Source organism: Macaca mulatta, chromosome 15 (genome assembly GCF_049350105.2).
Source record: "Macaca mulatta isolate MMU2019108-1 chromosome 15, T2T-MMU8v2.0, whole genome shotgun sequence".
In the NCBI taxonomy this organism is placed as follows: Eukaryota; Metazoa; Chordata; class Mammalia; order Primates; family Cercopithecidae; genus Macaca; species Macaca mulatta.
Window position 1 is genome coordinate 20,399,359 of NC_133420.1, and position 21,793 is coordinate 20,421,151.

A 21,793-nucleotide genomic window follows, 5' to 3' on the forward strand; every position below is an offset into this window, starting at 1 on the left:
GCTAGTTTAAAGATTGACTCAGAGAACATTCATAAAGCATTCAGCACAGTGCCTGACAAACAGAAGCTACCATTACTATGATGTAACATCTTAGCTGGTAACAAAGCCACAGGCTGGATCCAAGTGGTGGCAATCCCTAGGGGAGGCTGCCACCTAAGATAAGACAGAGATGAGAGGGAGGTGGGAGGGTGGGGGCACAAGAGGCAGCTGAGCAGGCAGCAGCCAGATGTTCCATCCATTTAACGTTCTGTCTGGTGAAGAATAAGTACATTCTTTGCTGACATCTGGGTTTCTATTTCAAGGTGGAAAAAATGGAAGGAAAAATATTACTTGATTATCTTTATAAAACTAAAGTATCTGAGTGCATGCAAGAAAAAAGAAGCTGGCAACTAATGTAGTATGGAGAGATGTCTAAGAGCAACGCTCAAAATCAGTTGGACCTGGACTCAGGCCTTGGTTCCACTACACACTTGCTTTGTGATCTTGGCGTTCTCTCTCTGAACCTCTATTTCCTCATCTATAAAATGGGCACAGTCATAGCACCTGCCCTACAGGGTTGCTGTGATGATGACATGAGGTGATGCATGTCATGCCAAGTGCTTAGCAAAACGTCTCACACACAGTCAAGGCTCAAGACAATGGAAAGTTAACATCAGAATGATTACAGGAAAAAACAGTGTATAAAGGGCTCCAAATCCACGCATAGGCTTTCTACCCATTAGAACTCACCTTAAGATGGACTTCACAGAAAGAGTTTTTGTGGGACTGTAGGGAAGGCATATTTTCTGGGTACCCTGGAAAAGTCCAAACATCAAATCAGTGACAAGTTCTACAACTTCCTTCTCCAAAAGAGCCCCTCTGGCCATTCAAAAGAAACCCATGCCCAGTCTTTCTCCTTTCTCCTCAAGGGGCATGTATATGAATAAACACATTCTATGACTGAAAACAATCTTGCTCAGGTTTGATAGCGACTTCCAGGCTGTCTCCACCCCAACATGTATGGATTTCAGCATGGCCTTCAACATACAGGTCTTCAGTGTCTTAGGTATTATGGAGAGCACCTGAGCCATCTGAACCAGATGAGAAGGGAATTTGTTTTTCTGTTTTTTTTGTTTTTGTTTTTTTTTCTGGAGACAGAGTCTGGCTCTGTCACTTAGGCTGGAATGCAGTGGTGCGCTCTCTGCTCACTGCAACCTCCGCCTCCTGGGTTCAAGTGATTCTCCTGCCTCAGCCTCCCAAGTAGCTGGGATTACAGGCATGTGCCACCACACCCGGCTAATTTTTAGTAGAGATGGGGTTTTGCCATGTTGGCCAGGCTGGTCTCAAACTCCTGACCTCAGGTGATCTGCCTGTCTCAGCCTCCCAAAGTGCCGCGATTACAGGCATGAGCCACTGTGCCTGGCTGGGAATTCGGTCTGTAAGCCAAGCATCAAATAAGCCTCAAAGACCATAAGACAACAGTCTCCACATGTTCAATGGGACCCAAAAATAATGTCTCCCAGTCAAAAACTTTTGGAACTAGAAATCTCCTGAATCTTTCAGAGAGGTTTTCATAATGCATGCTTTTATATTTATCTGTGTTTTCTTATTTAAAGTCTCTTTTCTCCTAAATGAGTACCAACTATGACTCATTCATAGGAATACTCAATGAATATATTTTGACTAAAAAGGGAAAGAAGAATTGCCTAACTGATTCAGTCTCACATCCACACCACCCGGAACAGATGAGTGCTATTCTCTTCCTAATCGTCTAAGAAGAGGTGACATAGATTTAGAATCCACAAAGGCTTCACACTACACAGTTAGCAAACGGGATTATCATATACTGTACATTTAAAACTTTCTTCCTGATTTTGACTAGTAATAAAATTGTCATCACAAACGGCTAGAGGAGGGTAAGAATGTTTCTTTTAGGGAACAGGCAAAGAAATGTGATTTTTCTTGTGCTATTGGGATATACCTGCCAATTCATCTGTCCAAGCTCTGAACAATAGCAAGGGAGAGAAGTTCTTTGAACTTTCCAAGCCCACGGTCTCTTTGCATAAACAAAACTTTTATGCCTACACCCTCGGAGGCCTGCTACTCTCAGCCCTCTCCAGGCCAGGGAGGAGGATGTCTTTGGAGCGGAGGACGAGAAGCTGCACTAGAGAGAGCCCTTCTTATGGGTTCTCCATTAGCCATGGAAACTGGGCTGGGCTTTTCTTTTTGTAGTTTGTGTTACAGAGATTAAATTTCTTTCCAATATTATAGAGGAATATTAAGATAGAAATGCATGTTTTCTGATTCTACAGATCCTTCCCATTGAAACCCGAGTTCTTCTGGGGCTTTGCTTTTTAACTGGCCCCAGCCTACACTGCATCCCCTGTCTAGGAGATTGTCTTGAATCTGCCCCTCTAGCTCAGATCCTACCTTGTCTACCTTTTCTTACCCAACACATCAAAGGCAGTTTTATTTTTATTTTTATTTTTTTTGTAGTAGGCAGGGTCTCACTATGTTGCCCAGGCTGGTCTCAAACTCCTGGTCCCATGTAATCCTTCTGCTTTGACTTCCCAAAGTGCTGGAGTTATAGGCATGAGCCACCATGCCCAGCCCAAAGGCTTTAAAGAGAAGCCTTGGCTTTAAAGAGAAGCCAAGGGCAGCTCAGGGGAAATGTGTGGCACAGCAGAGGGCTCTAGTGCTGCACTGGGTGACAGTGACACCTTCGTGAGCTGCCTATGTGGGTGTGAAACCCAAGGCTCCTGGGATTGTGGGTTTGTGTTTTTCTTCACCACAAACTGGTAGAACTCTTCCTATCTCCTCCCTTTTGTAGCTTCCAGAGTCAATGTTCAAGAAAAATGGTTCTGTGTTCAGTGGAAATACCAAATGCTCAGATAGAGTCAAGTGCATGTACATATCAGGCAACAGTGAGCACAGTCAGGATGCAGAAGTGTACGTCGAAGATTACCCTGTAACAGGTGTGTGTGTGCAGGTATGTGTCTACATGGACGGATGTCTAGAAGCCTGTTGCAGTGATTATCTCTGAGTAGTTGAATTCTTTTCACTTGCTATATTGTTTGGATGGAATTTTTACAATAAATACAAATCATTTTTCATATTTTATTTGTGTGAGCCATTTCTGTATATTTAGAAGAAACACAGTAGAGATATGCAAGACTGCATAGAGTTATGTTTAGCTAGTTGTTTTCTCCTTCCTCCCTCCCTCTCCCTCTTCTTTTCTTTCCTTCCTTCCTTCTTTCCTTCTTTCCTTCCTTTCTTCCCTTCTTCTCTCTCTTTCCTTCCTTTTCTTTTCTCTTCCTCTCTCTCTGATTTTGTAGCAACAGGGTCTTGCTCTATTGCCCAGGCTGGAGTGCAGTGGTGCAATCATAGCTCACTGCAGCCTTGAACTCCTGGACTCAAGCCACCCTCCTGCCTTACCTTCCCAAGGAGCTGGGACTACAGGTGTAAGCCCCCATGCATGGCTAAGTTTTTATTTTATTTTTTGTAGAGACAGGGTTTTGCTATGTTGCCCAGGGTGGTCTTGAACTTCTGCGCTCAAGTGCTCCTCCCACCTTGACCTCCCAAAATGTTGGGATTACAGGCATGAGCCACTGTGCCGGGCCTAGCTAGTTTTATAACTGCTTTATAACCTAGAAGATATGTGCTGGCAGCTGGGAGTGCGAGGGCTGAGTCACATACTTCTGTGGACTTCCCATAGCCTCTAGCACTAGTTTTAGGCCAAGAGGGGCTTAATAACTGACCCCTTGTGCCAATGCTCACTTTTGATTTCTCAGTTCCTCCCTCCCTTCAGCACTTCCATCAACGACTGGGAACCCTCTTGCTGTCTTTGACACATAACTGAAGGCCAAGGGAAGAGGTGTTGGGTGAAGGCACTGGCACTTCTCATCATGCCCTACCCCTATGCTGCCTTCACAGCAGTCCTGGGGTTTAAATTCCACCTCCTTGACTTCTCTAATACCAGGTACGAGTAACCCTTGTTTGTCTCGCATTTGTTGCTACGTCTACCTGGAACACTCCCTGATTCCCCTTCTACTCGCCAAATGACTGGCTTCCTTCCATCCTTCAGGCTTCTGTTTGCTGGGCGCCGCCTCAGGAGGCTTTCCCTAAACTGTCTCATCTAAGCAGCGCTCCTGCAGCACGCTCTGTCATTCTCTGTCTTCAGAGTGCTTATCACAACTTATAATGTCATACAGACAGTATCTTTGGCAATTAAAATAAGCAAATGTTCCCCCTGTATTTGTCTCATTCTGTCTCCCTTCATACATGGCAGTCATCTCGGTGAGGATGTGATTGCTACTTCCTGGAGGAAGAAGATAGACATTGAGAAAGTCCACTCCAGGAAGGTGGAAGAAGAGGGAAACCCACCCTCTCCTGCCTTGAAGGGAGGGAGGGAGAGGGAGGGCGAAGGAGGGGTGGGAGGGAGGAAGGACCGGGGGAAGGAAGGAGAGAAGGATGGAAGGAAGGAAGGCCGGCCAAGAGGTAGATGCCAGGGTCCTTGATGCCCCCATGCCAAGGACAGGCTTTGAAGGCATTGTGGGATGCTGTAAATCTGTCAAGGGAAGACCTGGAGGCACTTGAGAGCATTTGAATCAGAGGCCCCTTCCCGGGCATGGCCTTGCACAGGAATCTTAAGTCCAGGCAGCACCTGGTTTGAACTTGGTGAAGGGTAGCAACTCAGTGGCTGCAAGTGTTAATGACCAGAAGTATGACACACGCAGGCCTATGGCAACGGTCCTGCCTCCTCACATCTGACCTACGGTTCATAGAGGATGTGCCCCAGGAGGGGATGGAGAGCTTCTGAGAGATTCAGAGACTAGCGGAGACCTGGGATCAGGACAAGGAGTGACTTTACAACAAGAGGCAAATAGTTGGCACCATGGGTTTCAGGGGCAGATGCTTTCCAATGACCCAAAAGAGCCAGAGGAATCAATTATATTTCCGTGGTCAGGAGTTCAGAGGTTGGATTAGTCACTCCACAATGGAAATCAGACAGAACTCAGAGCGCCCATGTGGATCCACGGTTCTCCTCTGTGACCATTAGGTCTCATAAGCCCCCTCCCATGTGCACAAATACCAACCGCAAGAGGAGCACGAGGTGGCAAAAAAATTGGAAAGGCTTGATTCTTTGCCCAAAAGAGACAGAGTCATCTCAAAGAAAATATTTAAACCAGAAGAGACTAGAATGCTGTAATTGGCAAGCATAAAATAAATAAGTTTTTTTTTTTTTTTTTTAAAAGGCCAGGAAACAGTCTCCTGGTGCAGAAAATAAGGTGCTTTGGGCAAAGGCACTGTCAACTTCTCAGAGGTGAATCACAAGAAGACTATGAGGCATGCCCTGGAAGAAACTGGCACACAGTTCCCCATCACAGGGGTTATCTCCTGAAACTGATGCATAAATTTTGCATCAAGTACGAGCCATATACTTACTGTTTTTCTCCAAAGAATTGCACGGTATTGAGGAACACGTTGATTATTTTGGTCAGAAAGGGTCACAGACAAGAAGAAAGGGCTCTTCTCTGCATCATTTCCAATGTAGTTCTGATGGACTGGAAAAGAAAGGTTTAGAGCAGTGAGAATGCAACTGATCCTGCCAGTCACAGATGGTAGAGGACACTGCAGGTGGTGTCCAGCCCTTCCCACATGCTCAGGGAACAGTAATCCCAAAGCCAGCTTGGGATGGACCTGATCTCTCTCGGGGGATCATGCATTCTTCTTCCCCTTGCTTGTGACTGGTTCAGGAATGAACATGTGATCAAATTCTGGCCAATGAGACGGGAGGAGAAATCTGCCACGGGGCTTTTAGAGAGGCTTCCTCACTTCTAAATACTGCCTTCTTCTTCCTCTGGACTGGTGGAGTCTAGAAGTGATGCCTGGAATTGCTGAAACCATCTTGTGACCCTGAACCTGGCCAGCCCAAGTGCCAAGTTGCCACACTAAGGATGCAGAAGCAGAAAAAGGGAAAAGGCCTGGGTCCTTGACATTACTGGGCCTCTGAATCCCCCAACCCCAGGGCTTGCCCTGCCTCTGGGTTTTTTGTTATATCCTTTACTATTTGTGCCAGTTTGAGTCAGGTTTTCTGTTACTGCACCTGAAGGCATCCAAACTCATGGCACCATTTTTCTCTAAAGTCCTCACTGCTCTGAGCACTACTTACAAGCATTTGGGAAGATGACGGCTTTCCTGCTGATTTCCTTTTTTTTAAAATAAATGCTTCTATATCCCCCACACACCAATAAATTTTGCCTGGCCAAAAAAAGGAACTTCTTACAATAATACAGAGTCAGATTTCTTTAAAGGCATCATTTAGGTCTGCTCACTCTCATTTTGTCATTCAAGCATCATATCTACAAATGAATACATTAGCCTGAGAAAAAATTTCTCTAACTCATTTTGAATCCCAAAATAGTGATTATTCTTCCATTCTCCAAATCTTTTGTAATTAGCCACACTCCTGTTTTCCACCTTTCAGTATATTTTCACTTGAGCCCTTCACTTTAAATGTACATAGCTATTAATGACTGAGCTGTTAGTATGTGTCAGGCACTGGGCTTAGTGTTATTCCTGCATCTCACTGAAACTTCCATTCAGACCTATTAGATGTGCACTCGTAATATCTCCACTTTACAGAAAGGAAAACCGCGTCTCAGAGAAATGGAGAGTAGCCAGTGTAAGGTCCTTTGATTAATAATGGCAGGATCAGGATCCAAACCCATATCATGAGTGTCTTTGCCACTGTATCCCCATTGCTCTGCACATTGCCTGGCATGGAGTAGGTGATAAATACTTGTCATGGTTGAATGTATGAATGATGCCAGAGTCTACAGTCCAATGTCTCTCTAGTGCTATACAGGCCCTGGAGCTCAGGGAACCAGTTATCTCCCTCATTGCCTTGAACTAAGTATTCAAAACCCAATACAGACAGGGCAATTGCCTTGTTAAGTCTAAAGTTGTTTTTCCACCCTGGAAAATTCGTCTTCTCTCTCAAATCACTTTTTCAGATGATCTAATCTCCTTTAGCTCTCCAGGAATAAAAATGCCTGTCCATAAAAAAAGGAAACTATGAGCAAAAACTCTTAGGGCTGAGACTCTGAATAGGGCTGAGACTCTGAATTGGATCTTTTAATCTACAAAGCTTACTACTGACCTTGAAGTGAAATGCCCTGATGTTAGTGTTTCTAAAATGGCTAGTTTCACTCATATAGGATACCAGAAATTATACTAACACTAACTTCCATTTTGAATACCCTTTCTTCCCTACCACCACAATAGCATAATTACCTTGTCCCAAAAAATATTTGAAATACCATCTGGTGTGGTATTCCGGGTTCTCTAAGTGCACGTCTGTTCTTCGCCAAGTACCAGGCAGAGCAGTTGCATTCTGTAACGGAACAAAGTTGTGACATTAAGAGGCTTATTCAGAAAGAAAACATGAAGCTGGCAATGAACCAGAGGCCAAAGAACCAGAAAAATCATTGTTAAAAGCATACGCTGAAGGGCTATGGCTGCATGTTCTCATTCGAAAAGATACCCTGTCTAAATTCACATCGTGGAAGCATCCAGGAGGCCTTTGGGGTGTAGGAAAAATAACCAGTGAACCAGTGAGTTCAGCTGTTCCTAAAACGGGTACCAAGTACCTCTCCTTTCTGGGCTGAAAGTTCCACAATATTTGGGAGTTGGTGCCCCCTAGAAGAACCCCCTTCTTTTTGTTACCCCTGTAATAGGTACAATTCATCTAGAATCCATCCATGTTTTGGTATTTTTTTTGTTTTTTTATTTTTTCCCCACGCATATACATATGTATTTTTCTTAATAACATGAAATTATATTGAATATATTTTGTGGCTTGCTTTGACAATAACTTTTTTACATGTCAATAAATATAATCCTATGTTATTGGCTCTATACCCTTTTATTTATATAGATATAACTAATAATACTGGACAATTAGGCTGCTTCCAATTTTTTTGTTATTGTAAATAACATTCATCATCTTCTAATTCCACGTTTGCATACTTACTTGTTCAATTATTTCTTTAGGATAATTCTTAGAAGTTAAATTGCTTTGTCAAAGGGTATGTACATTGTTGGGGGTCTGCAACACAATGCCAATCTGACATCTAGAAGGACTGACACAAAATTATAGTTCCACCAGCAATGGCTGAGGGTGCCATCTTCCCTATACTGTCAACATTGCCTCTTTACAATTTAATGGCAAAATGTAATCTCAACGTTGTTTTTATTTGTGTTTCTTTGTATACTTTTTTTTTTTTTTTTTTTTTGAGACGGAGTCTCACTCTGTTGCCCAGGCTGGAGTGCAGTCGTGCCATTTTGGCTCACTGCAACCTCCGTCTCCTGGGTTCAAGTGATTTGCCTGTCTTAGCCTCCTGAGTAGCAGGGATCACAGGCGAATGCCACCTTGCCCGGCTAATTTTTCTATTTTTAGTAGAGATGGAGTTTCACCATGTTGGCCAGGCTGGTCTCTACCTCCTGGCCTCAAGTGATCCTTGACCTCTCAAAGTGCTGGGATTACAGGCGTGAGCTACCACGCCTGGCCTGTATGCCATTTAGATTGTAGCTTTTCTTCATATTTTTATTGGTCATTTATAATTATTTTGTGGGTTACCTGTTTATGTCCTTTGCCAGTTTTCTGATTATTATATTCTTTTGTGAAATCTTTGAAACAGATTGCAAATAATTTCTTCTGATCAAATTTTTGCTTTTAAACTTGTTCTATGCTATTTTTGGCCACATAGATGTTTTAAAATGTTTGCATAAGCAAATTTTTCATTTTTTTTCCCTTTATGGCTTTTGCCTAATTAGTATCAAAAAGTCCTCCATCCCAGCATTAATGAAACTGTTTACCTCTATATTCTTTTAGATGTTTCATTTTTATAGTTCATTCCTTATCATATATTTTGATGTATGCTCTGAGGTAAGGACCAATTTTCCCCAATTTGTCAATTAACTCAGTTCTACTTATTGAACACTCTATCATTCTCAATCCTTATAAGGCATTAAATTACTGTTTACAATAAATGTCTGAAACTTGCATCGTATCGGCTGAGACTGTGTTAGATGTCAGTTTTCCTGCATGACTGATGTCACTCTATTGCAGCTTTGTTGACATCTCCATTGTGCCACATATGTAAGACAGACTACTGAAACATGCTCTCTGACTTTGACATGCCTCTAGCGATTTACTAGATGTCTGTGGTCAGTTTCTTTATCATGCTGAAGATGTTTCCTTCAATTAGAAGTTTACAAAGAGGCTTTTCTCAGGAACGAAAATTAAATTTACCAAAAGCTTTTTTCGGGGGCAACTATTGAGAGAACAGGTTAAATGGGGGGAATCATAGTATATAATGTAACGAATGAATCACGAATATAGTAATAGCTCTTCTGGCATTGAAAAGTTCTTAATTTCTGGAATGCACCCTACTAGGTCATGGTATATTATTCTTTTAATAGACTGCTTGACATTAACAAATGATTTATGTATCATATTTGTTTGTGTGATAGATCTATAGGCTTCCTTTCTATTTGTGTTTCTGTCATGCTTTCAGGGTTATGTTACCTTACAAAATGAAATGGGAAGCTTTCTGTCCTTGTCATTGCTCTGGAAATACTGACATGCATTGAGAGAGTGCTAAATGCCAAGTATTAGGCTAAGTATTTTATATTCATTATCTCCAGAACCACCCATCAACCTTATGAGATAGATTCTATTTTATCCCCCTACTTTCAGATGAGGAAATTGAGACTGAGAGAGTTTAAACATGTTGCCCAACGTTACAGAAATAATAAGTAGTGGAGCTGGAACCGAAACCGGTTCCAATTCCAGAGGTTTCTTCTTTTTTCTTTTTTTATCTTAACCATTACGTCTTCTTCTGTGTCCTTTTTTATGTCCTGCCTTTTAAGCCTATTAAGGAGTAAAAACGTAGGTGAAAATTTTAGTATTATTTTGCTTTTATCATATTTTCTGGAATTTAAAAAAACTAGCTATTGCTACATACATATACTTTTTTTTTTTTTTTTTTGAGGCGGAGTCTCGCTCTGTGGCCCGGGCTGGAGTGCAGTGGCCGGATCTCAGCTCACTGCAAGCTCCGCCTCCCGGGTTTACGCCATTCTCCTGCCTCAGCCTCCCAAGTAGCTGGGACTACAGGCGCTGGCCACCTCGCCCGGCTAGTTTTTTGTATTTTTTAGTAGAGACCGGGTTTCACCGGGTTAACCAGGATGGTCTTGATCTCCTGACCTCGTGATCCGCCCGACATATACATTTTTATTTGGAAATAATTTTAAATTTATATAAAAGCTGAAAGAATAAGAGCAGTGTAAAAAAGCATGTTTGCCTTTTACTTACCAGATTTGTCTACAGTTAATGTTTTACCCCACTGGCTCATTTGTTCACACCACCCCCCACATACAAACATACACACATATACAATATTTTTTCTGAACCATTTAAGATTCAGATGTAAAATAATAGCCTTCATCCCTAAATACTTCAATGTGTATTTCGCAAGAGTAGGGCTATGTTCTTACATAATCACAGTAGAGCTTTGTCAACTTTTCTAAGTTTAACATTGATACCATCTGTATTCCAATGTTGTCAATTGAGTCAACAATGTCATTTTAAGCATTTTCTCTCTTCAGTACAGGATCATTTCATTGTTTCTTTAGACTCCCTTCATCTGCAACATTTCCACAGACTCTTTGTCTTTATGACATTGACATTTTTTTTGGCTGTCACTAGTTTTTTTTCTTTCCAATTTGTATTTTAGGTTGGAGGGGGTGCATGTGCAGGCTTGGTACATGGGCAAATTGTGTGTTGCAGTGGTTTGGTCAACAGATAATTTTGTCACCCAGGTAATCAGCATAACACCCAATACGTAATTTTTCAGTCCTTACCTTCCACCCCCGTAGGCCCCAGTGTCTATAGTTCCCTTCTTTGTGTCTGACATCGACATTTTTGAAGAATGCAGCATCTCCCCCCCTCATTCTGGGTTTGTCTGATGTTTCCCCAGTTAGATTCAGGGAAGGCAGACTTGGCTGGAATACCATGTAAGTGAGGTTTGTCCTCAGCTTATGATATTTCAAAATACCCATCTGTTCCTCAGTGTTGATGTTAATTTTGATCATCTATTCAAGATATCACCTCTTAGTTTTGACCTTTTGGTGAACGCGTATCATTGGACTTTGTTCCTTGTAGGATTTTTGCATGATTCAGTATCAACGGTTATTTACTTTATAACCATGAACTACTGGCAGTCTTCAGGCCTTTCCACTATGCCACTGCAGGGCATGCAGCGATGGCATGACCCACCAGCCCGCCTCAGGCATCAGCTGACCAGACACAGGGGGAGTCCAGCCAAGGAAGCTGGCCTCAGCCAGACTCCACAGTAGTTGGTATCATGGTCCCATGGCCTCGGATCCTAGAAAGCTAGAGCAGAGCCTAGAGAGTAAACTCTTTTTTTTAAAATTTTTTTTATTTTTTGGATTTTAAAAAAACTTTTATTTCCTTGATACATTAAAAACTTGTTAGCCTTATTAGAAAATAAAGATTAAACAAAAATCACCTGTATTTTCAAATTAACATTTTCATGTATTGTTTCACAATTTTCATTTGCATATATAAAGATCATACTATGCATCCTATTTGGTATCACATTTTCCCACTATGATTATTAATAAATACGTATTTATATCATAACAACTCCATGTATTTACCACATAATTGCACATTATTGTGCTTGATCAGTTGCCTATCAGTTATTTTTCTTTGTTCTACTAAAAGCAACACTGTCATGAACGTCTTTCTCTCTCGCCTAGAGAGTAAACTCTTAAGCTGTCATCAGGACATTTAAACCTCTGGGGCCTCCAAGAGATGCGGGGATGGCACAGAGAAGTTTCTTTTAGGTAGCAGCAACAGATCTTAGTTCTGTGCTTCTCAAATTTGTTAAAATGTGCACTCTTGGGCCCATTGTAAACTTCTTCCTTAAGATCTCTATGAATGGGGCACCAGTATCTGTTTTACAAGTGGTTCTGATGAAAACTGAACTTTGAGAAACAATGCTCTACGCCAGTTCTAAAAGAATCCAGCACAGAAAGGGGGGTATAAACTTGGATGGGGCAAAACAAATATAACTTTATTTTCCCTAACTTCGAACTAAAATTTAGTGTTTCATTCAGTTATGAATACATGCAAAAAAACTATAGAATGGACAGTCCTGGTAACCATGCTGACGAAAAAAAAAATCAAAGACATTTTCAAAATTCATTATAGTGATTGCAGATATCTCAAAATACTGTTTACACTCTTCACTCTTCAAAATTACAGTATTTATGAGGCCTGCTGCTAGATTTATTATTTAATGTATTTTAATTAATGTATTTATTTTTTACTGAGACGGAGTCTTGCTTTGTTGCCTAGGCTGGAGTGCAGTGGTGTGATCTCGGCTCACTGAAACCTCTGCTTCCGAGGTTCAAGCAATTCTACTACCTCAGCCTCCCGAGTAGACAGGATTACAGATGTGTGTCACCACACCAGCTAATTTTTTTTTTTTTTTTTTGAGACAGAGTCTCGCTCTGTGACCCAGGCTGATCTCGGCTCACTGCAAGCTCTGCCTCCTGGGTTCACGTCATTCTCCTGCCTCAGCCTCCCAAGTAGCTGGGACTACAGGTGCCCACCACCACGCCCGGCTAATTTTTTGTATTTTTAGTAGAGATGGGGTTTCACCGTGTTAGCCAGGATGATCTCGATCTCCTAACCTTGTGATCCACCCACCTTGGCCTCCCAAAGTGCTGGGATTACAGGTGTGAGTCACTGCGCCTGGCCACACCTGACTAATTTTTGTATTTTTAGTAGAGACGGGGTTTCGGTCTCTAATTCCTGACCTCAAGTCATCCGTACACCTCAGCCTCCCAAAGTGCTGGGATTACAGGCATGAGCCACCACATCCAGCCTACTTAATGTATTTTAAAATCATATTTATTACTGTATCATAAATTAGGTTTCAAAAATCCTGTCGATAATTATTTCAATAAACTGTTTTCCTTCGTAATTCTATGTATTTAATTTCATGTCTTCTGAAAAGGGGTCTACAGGTTTTACCAGATTTCCAAAGGGATTCAAAGGCATGGAAAATGACCTACAAACTCTAGACTTCCAAAGCACTTGCATCTGTCTGCCTCCCAGAGATCAGAACACTGCCAAGTACCGAATGGAACACCACAGGGAGGCGCAAGGCGCCGCTCAGCATCTCAGAGGGAGAGATGGGACTCCAGAGGCAGTGGCATGCTGAGTACCAACTGTCAATGTGAGGAGTTTTCTTTAATGATGAAAATTCACTGGGCTGGGCATAGTGGCTCACGCCTATAATCCCAGCATTTTGAGAGGCCGAGTTCGGAGGATCACTTGAGGCCAGGAGCTCAAGACTAGCCTGGGTAACACAGTTAGATCCTGTCTTTACTAAAAAATAAAAAAATAAAAAGTAGCCAGGTATGGTGGTGTGTGCCTGCAGTCCCAGCTACTCAGAAGGCTGAGGTGGGAGGATCACTTGAACCCAGAAGGCTGAGGCTGCAGTGAACTATGATAGTGATACTGCACTCCAGCCTGGGCAACAGAACAAGATCCCGTTTCTAAAAAAAAAAAAAAAAAATTAAATTAAAAATTAAAATATATTAAAATAAAAGTTACCTATTTCACTTTCCTCTTCACTGAATACTTAACCAAAACACAGGGGAAATAACCCAACTCCAAAAATGTTGTGAGTCTCGCAGAGCAAGACACTTCCCATCCCTTGCTAAAACCACATTTGATGTGGTGTAAAGACAAAAATGCATGCAGGAACTGACAAAAGCAATGGAGACTAGGCAACAAAAAAACAACAAAAAAATCCTGCTTTTCCCGGGACCCTGAAGAAGAACTCTGAACACAAGCTCCAGGTTCTGATGATGTGTAGAACTAGTGGACAGTAAAGTGCACAAAGAAGTGTACAGCCGAAGATTTTTTTTTACATTTATACACCCTCATAACCATTACCTAGATCAATACAGAAAATATTTTCAGTATTCCAGAAGGCTCCCTTGTTCATTTCCCCAGTCATTACTCAAGCACATGCCAAAAGAGAACCACTGTCCTAACTTCTATCATGGTGGATTACCTGCTCTTGAGCGTTACGGAAATGAAATCATATGATGTGTATTCGAGTCAGGCTTTTTATCCTTTGTCATTTGGTCTGCGACATTCACCTGTGTCACTGGTGTGGCAGTGGTTCGCTCCTTCTCACAGCCATGTAGTAGTCCACCGGATGAATACCACAATTTATGCATTAATTCTTCCACTGATGGACATTTGAATTGTTTCTGGTTTTTGGCTATTAATAATAAAGCCACTGGACGGGCTCAGTGGCTCACAACTGTAATCCCAGCATTTTGGGAGGCCGAGGTGGGTGGATCTCCTGAGGTCAGGAGTTTGAGACCAGTCTGGCCAACAGAGCTAAACCCTGTCTATACAAAAAATACAAAAAATTAGCCAGGTATGGTGGCGCATGCCTGTAGTCCCAGCTACTTGGGAGGCTGAAGCACGAGAATCGCTGGAACCCGGGAGACAGAGGTTGCAGTGAGCCAAGATCACACCACTGTACCCCAGCCTGGGTGACAGAGCAAGACTCTGTCTCAAAAAAAAAAAAGAAAAAAAAAAAAAAAAGAATAAAGCCACTATGACCATTACTGTGTTTGTCTTTTGGTGGATACAAGCACTCATTTCTGTTGGGTATACATCCAGGGACACAGACGATGCGTGTGTTCAGTTTCAGTAGATACTGCCAAAAAAATTTCCCAAAGAGGATATACACACGCTAATTGAAACTCCCATTAGCAAGATATATGAGAGCTCTAGTTGTTCTACATTCTGTGACCAAACTTTTAGCTTTTTAGTCCTTGCATTTCTGGAGTGGGTGAAGTAGTACCTAATTGCGGTTTTAACCTACAATAAATCCTAATTTAAGTGTCATCTATTTTACAAAAGATCTTGGAGATACAGAAGCTCTGTTTCTCCAAGCAGTTTAAGTTGACAATGAAACAGGAACACATTATTTATTTGACATCAACTAGAAAGTTAGGAGAAAATAAGCTGATGAGTACATTTTCCAGATAACTGAAGTTTAACACTGCAAACACTCATGCTTATTTTATGACCTTTAGGTAAACATTTGTGAAAGGCTACAATGGAGGGAAATGAACTCACGTTGCTCCATGCTGAATTCATGCCTGTATATGCCCACAGAGACCCAAAAGTCCTGAATGATTTCTGCAAGTCAGATCCAAAGCCCACCAAAGCTTCTCATTGCCTTCATTATCTTCCCCTACCTCCTGCTTATACTTGTGGGATGTGACGGAGGAAGACTGAATCTGGTCAGGATATTTTGAGGAGAATGTAATCAAAATCCATATATGACACCCTGATTTTATTTGAATGTTCTCAAATACTTGACTTTAAGCAGGGAATCCACAAAATACAGACACTCAGAATACAAATGATATCCACAGTTTTAAAATAATTCCTTTGATTTTTCATAGAGTCTATTTCAGAGTGAGTTCAATACATGAATGAAAGAAGTTACGCTGATTTTACTTCAGTTCCTAGGTTAAACTGCTGAGATAACATAGCAGCAGGGAAGATGGATTCTTTTAAAAAACAAACTAAAACTTTTTTAAAAATTACAAATGTAAGCATGAATATAAGCTGATTATAAAAATGTGAAACCACACAAAAATTAAAATCTTTTTCTTTCCCCCATCCTCCATGACCCAACCTGCTTCTTTTCCCTCTAACAACCGTGCTACCAGATTGGTCTGAATAATCCAGAATCTTTTTATGCATTTACAAAGATGTGTTTACTTTATACATACATACACACATATCACACATTCACATACATATATACATACAAAAATATATACACATACATAAGCCTATATACACATATGCATAATTTGTTTTCATAAATGGGACAGTAGTGTAGCTATTACACTGAAAAATTTTTCTCCGCTAAAGAAAATATCTTCAGAATATTTCTGTGTCAGTACATATAGATCTATTTTGTTCTTTTTAACAACTACATAGATTCTTCTTTTAAAAAATTCAACACTTCAGTTGAATGAATACAGACTTGTAAAATATGTAAACAGTATATGAGGGCATCGAGTGGAAAGTTAAGGTCCTCCAGTTTCCATCCTGAGCTCCCATTTCCATTCTCCAGAAACGATTACTATTATATTCTTATGTGTCTTTTTAGAAATTTTCTTGCATCTTGACAAGCGTATTTACCATTTTTTGTTTTTAAGAAAAATGACATGATATTAAACAAGTCATTCTGGAACTTGCCTTTATGTCTAACACTGTATCTTAAACACTTTTTTTTTTGTGGTAGTACATATGTGTCTACTTCATTCTAATAGCTACTAACCATTTCATTGTGTAAATGGACCATAGTTTACATAATAATTCCTCTACTGAAAGAAACTGATGTTGTTTCCAGTTTTTTTCCTATTTTAAATAATGCTACAATATACATCCTAGCAATAGAAGGTCTTCCCAAGTGGTATACACATTTTTAATTATTGCTAATTGCCTTCCCAAAAGATTGTACTAATTTACATATCCTCCAACAGTGTATAAGAGAGTCCTCCCCATGCTAAGGAAGATAGATTTGTAAAAAGCTGAAAGATTGTCCCCTCTGCTGCACCATCTACTAATTGATACATACAAGTGAGCTGTAAGGGAGGTCCCCAGTGATCACCCAAGGGTCACACTCATTTTAATTAATAATTTGAATAAGCACACAGATGGCAAGACGAGCACATCTGAAGGTAAAATAAAGCTGCTCAGTGGGTTAGCTAACAGGACAGGTGACAGAATCAAGATGTCACCAAAAAATCTTGACAATTAGGAATTATGAGACACACTAATGAGATTAAATTCAATGTAGACAATGCAAGATCCTACACTTAGATACAAAATACAAATTACTCAAGGACAAGGTCAGGTGGTATAAGGAAGGATTCCCCTCCCTTTTTACCCTTAGGAAATTGAGGCACAGAGACACTGAATTGTAAACTAGAGAGTGGTAGAGCTGAGGTTTGAACCCAGGTTTGTTTGACTCCAAAACAGTCTTCATTATATCATAGTGCTGCTCCACAGCTAAACACCAGCACATGTGAAAAAGATGGGGGGTGGGCCAAGTAGCATATTGTAGGTTCATGAGTCATCAGGGTCCATAAAAAGAGGTAGAGTGTCTACAGCAAGGAAGGCGATGAGCCTGCTCCACTGTCACTATGTGGAGCATGCCCAGAGCCCTGTGTTCAGTTCTGAGCACTTCAGTCCAAAAGGTTCATTAACAACCTCACATGTGTCCAAAGGACAGCAATAAGGATGACAATGATGGAAGTGATCCTGTGTCTTAGGAGGAAAACAACAGATGTCTTATTGAAGAGGGCTCAGACTTCCACTCTGGGTCTATGGAGAACATAAATAGAAATTCTGAGTGGAAAATACAGATGATAGTTCCATGTGCCGCTTCAACTGGCAATAGCGGAGGGAACCACCTGGGTTTGTGAAATGGCTGCAGACATTTCTGAATCCAATGGGGCCAAGTGCAAAGAGACCTAAGGAACAGTGCCGAGTTAAGGCTGATTACCCGCTGTGAGTCCTTTATTGTGGAGTCTGTTCATTACCAATAGGCCACTGTAAGTATATGCCTAATGATGCTAAATGTAGACAATGGTTAGAGAAGAATTTTCCAAATGAATTTGCAAAACTTACGGTAGAAAATTCACCCAAAAAGGGCTGGGCTTGATGGCTCCTGCCTGTAATCCCAGCACTTTGGGAGGCCGAGGGGGACAGATCACTTGAGATCAGGAGTTCAAGACCAGCCTGGTCAACATGGTGAAACCCCGTCTCTACTAATGATACAAAAATTAGCCAACCATGGTGGCACATGCCTGTAGTCCCAGATACTCAGGAGGCTGAGGCAGGAGAATTGCTTGAACCTGGGAGGTGGGGGTTGCAGTGAGCCGAGATCCCACCACCGCACTCCAGTCTGGGCAAGAGTGAGACTATGTCTCAAAAAACAAAACAAAAAAGAAAATGCACCCAAACAAGAAGCTGGAATTAATGAGGGTCAAGGAACAGTAGGGGCAGAAGAGGAGAAGAAAACACAAAAGAGAGATGAAAGGTGTCAAATAAAACAAAGAAAAGAAGGCCATACCAGAAAAGGTTACACAGCCAAAATTCCCAAAGCAGAGAAGAAACATGTAACATGAATGTGTGGCCTCTAACTTTTGAAATTGATCTTAAAAAAGCACAGAGAATTTTTGCTCAAAAAATCTGTGGTGCCTCAGTAACAGAAAAGGAAGAAATTATCATTCATTCAGGGAGACTTTACAGATGATGTAATTGATGCTATTCAGGAAAACTGGCCAGAGGTAGATGATGACAGCATCAAAGATACTGCAGAAGAAATGGTTTCAAAAATTTGTCTGTTTTTAATGACCTGAGCTTAATCTTGATATGGCCAAAGGAGACAGGCCTTTAAAAAAATGTATATATGGCCGTGCATGATGGCTCATGCCTGTAATCCCAGCACTTTGGGAAGCCAAGGCGGGTGGATCACCTGAGGTCAGGAGTTCAATACCAGCCCAGCCAATATGGTGAAACCCCATCTCTACCACAAATACAAAAAAATTGGCAGAGCGTGGTGGCTCACGCCTATAATCCCAGCACTTTGGGAGGCCGAGGCGGGCAGATCACGAGGTCAGGAGATCGAGACCATCCTGGCTACAGTGAAAACCGGTCTCTATTAAAAATACAAAAAATTAGCCGGGTGTGGTGGCTGGTGCCTGTAGTCCCAGTTACTTGGGAGGCTGAGGCAGGAGAATGGCGTGAACCCGGGAGGCAGAGCTTGCAGTGAGCAGAGATCGTGCCACTGCACTCCAGCCTGGGGGACACAGCGAGACTCCATCTCAAAAAATACAAAAACGAAAACAAAAAAATTAGCCGGGTGTGGTAGTTGGCACCTGTAATCCCAGCTACTCAGGAGGCTGAGGCAGGAGAATCGCTTGAACCTGGGAGGAGGAGGTTGCAGTGAGCCGAGACTGCACCATTGCACTCTATCCTGGGTGACAAAAGTGAAACTCTGTCTCAAAAAAAAAAAAAAAAAAAAAAAAAGATACATGTTCTACAGTAAAACTGCAGACTACCCTCGTCCTTGGCATTTTCACTGTTCTGTGCAAGGCTGCTTATTTTTTTATTGCCAAAGTCAGATAAACAGGGGAGACTGTCACACTTACGCATGTAAGAATTTAGTCAAATAAAAAATTTTGGTCATTTGGGACTGACTTTTCTCTTTTTTTTTCTTTTATTTTTTGAGAAGGAGTCTCGCACTGTCATCCAGGCTGGAGTGCAGTGGCGCGATCTCAGCTCACTGCAAACTCTGCCTCCTGGGTTCACGCCATTCTCCTGCATCAGTCTCCCGAGTAGCTGGGACTGCAGGCACCTGCCACCACGCCCAGCTAACTTTTTTGCATTCTTAGTAGAGACAGGGTTTCATTGTATTAGCCAGGATGGTCTCAATCTCCTGACCCTGTGATCCGCCTGCCTCAGCCTCCCAAAGTGCTGGGATTACAGGCCTGGCCTGACTTTTCTCCTTCTCTCTTTTTACCTTTATTTTTGGAAAAGCTCTGTAGACTTTTTATGGGAAGCATTTCTGTTGACTATTTTACAGATATAAAGTTGAGTGATTCTTTTTTTAAAGAATTTGAATTTGGCTTCCTCACCAGTAATATATCTTCTTGCTTCTTTGATGTGATAGTCTTGAGATGGGTGAGACTCTAATACATTTGTGGCTGAATTTGCTTCATTGTTAGCAAGTTGACTCTGTGGGCACAATAACATACTGTCGGTAGGACTTTTTTGAGCTACTCTGGAGATTCTTTGGTAAATTATATTAAAAGCCTTAAAACCAAATGTACTGTTTGAACCAGTAAGCCACTTCTTTGATATTATTCTAAAGAAATAACCAGTCTCGCATAAAACTTATGGATGAAGGTGTTCATTACAATATTATTTATAGTATAAAAAATTACAAGTACAAAATGATAGAAATGAACAACTGGGAAATAAAGAAGTGATGGTGCATCATGTGGTAGAGTATCATGCGTATAGTTAAAAACCATATTTTCTAAGAAAACTTGGAAGCAGGCTGGGCATGGTGGCTCATGCCTGTAATGCTGGCACTTTGGGAGGCCAAGGTGGGTGGATCACCTGATGGCAGGAGTTTGATACCAGCTTGGCCAACATGGTGGAACCCCGTCTCTACTAAAAATACAAAAATTAGCTGGGCATGGTGGCAAGTGCCTGTAATCCCAGCTATTTGGGAGGCTGAGACAGGAGACTCACTTTAACCCAGAAGGCAGAGGTTGCAGTGAGCTGAGATTGCGCCATTGCACTCCAGCCTGGGCAACAAGAGCAAGACTCTGTCTCAAAAAAACAAAAAAAAACAAAACCAAAAAAATAAAAACTTGGAAACATGTTTGGTGATACCAAGTTGGGGCAGACCCCAGATACATTTTAGACATTTATTACCATCACTATTTTGAGTGGAAGGTCATTCAGAGAGGCTAGAGGTTCTTATTCTGGCTATAAATTGTGTGAGTAATTCTACTAACCAAATAAAAACAATATACACCCACGCTCAGCAGATAGTTTGGGAAATAGCAATTGAAACATGTCTTTCTCACAAGAGAAACTGAACAGTTTTGATGAGTACATTAGATGAATTTAAACTCTAAGTCAGGTGCTGCAAATTGAAAAGAAGACTTACATTTTAAATTGCTATAGACAGCTTTAAGCATGAAGCCATTGTTTATTGCCATGTAAATTACAATCTTGAATGACTTTTTTAAAATAAAAAATGTGTAATAAAGATGTAAATTTTAAAAATGGGATTCTGCATTAACTGAATTTTACTAAACAGAATTACATGGTGAAGCAAATTTATCCATCAAGATAATTCGATATGTGTTATGTATGTATTCCGTTGGTGCTAGAAGATGTCTATGTGCCTATATCAACACATGTGACTTCATGTAAAGTTTCTTAATGTTCACAGTTCTTAGCAAATGCAGTTTTAATTCACAGATAGCCAGCAATGGATGTTGTTATACTACAGGAAAATGTAGGATTAAAATTGTCCTTGTGTTAAAGAAGTAAAAAAAAAGAAAATATAGCCTGGGCTCAAGTGGCTCACACCTGAAATCCCAAAACTTTCGGAGGCTGAGGCAGGTGAATCACTTGAGCCCAGGAGTTTACGACCAGCCTGGGCAACATGGCGAAATCCCATCTCTACAAAAAATACAAAAACTGGCCAGGCGCGGTGGCTCGCGCCTGTAATCCCAGCACTTTGGAAGGCCCAGGAGGGCGGATCACAAGGTCAGGAGATCAAGAGCATCCTGGCTAACACGGTGAAACCCTATCTCTACTAAAAATACAAAAAAATTAGCTGGGCATGGTGGCAGGTGCCTGTAGTCCCAGCTACTTGGGAGGCTGACGCAGGAGAATGGTGTGAACCCGGGAGGCAGAGCTTGCAGTGAGCAGAGATCGCACCACTGCACTCCAGCCTGGGTGACAGACCGAGACTCTGTCTCAAAACAAAACAAAAAAACAAAAACAAAAAATACAAAAATTAGCCAGACGTGGTGGCCTGTGCCTATAGGCCCAGTTGCGCAGGAAGCTGAG

The 21,793-nt window shown here is 41.4% G+C and overlaps 1 protein-coding gene, 1 long non-coding RNA gene and 1 pseudogene across 20 annotated transcripts in view; 1 reads left to right on the forward strand and 2 right to left on the reverse strand.

Annotated features, from left to right (window-relative positions):
• GARNL3 (GTPase activating Rap/RanGAP domain like 3) overlaps window positions 1-21,793 on the reverse strand; it is a 172,112-nt gene that overhangs the window by 76,931 nt on the left and 73,388 nt on the right. For all 19 annotated transcript variants that reach the window (XR_013405550.1, XM_015116802.3, XM_077967920.1 and 16 more), the window contains 3 exons: window positions 7,276-7,375; window positions 5,425-5,543; window positions 730-794 (listed from right to left, as the gene is read on the reverse strand). Coding sequence is in view for 17 of the 19 variants with exons in the window: in XM_015116802.3 (XP_014972288.1) it covers window positions 730-794; window positions 5,425-5,543; window positions 7,276-7,375 (284 nt within the window). In the remaining 2 variants the exon portion in view is untranslated. The remainder of the gene's footprint in view (window positions 1-729; window positions 795-5,424; window positions 5,544-7,275; window positions 7,376-21,793) is intronic.
• Window positions 8,585-14,712, reverse strand: LOC144335113 (uncharacterized). Its single transcript, XR_013405560.1, has 2 exons — window positions 14,593-14,712; window positions 8,585-10,147 (listed from the first exon to the last, which is right to left on the reverse strand). It is a non-coding gene; the product is annotated as an uncharacterized LOC144335113 (long non-coding RNA).
• Window positions 17,504-18,555, forward strand: LOC100423921 (density-regulated protein pseudogene; annotated as a pseudogene).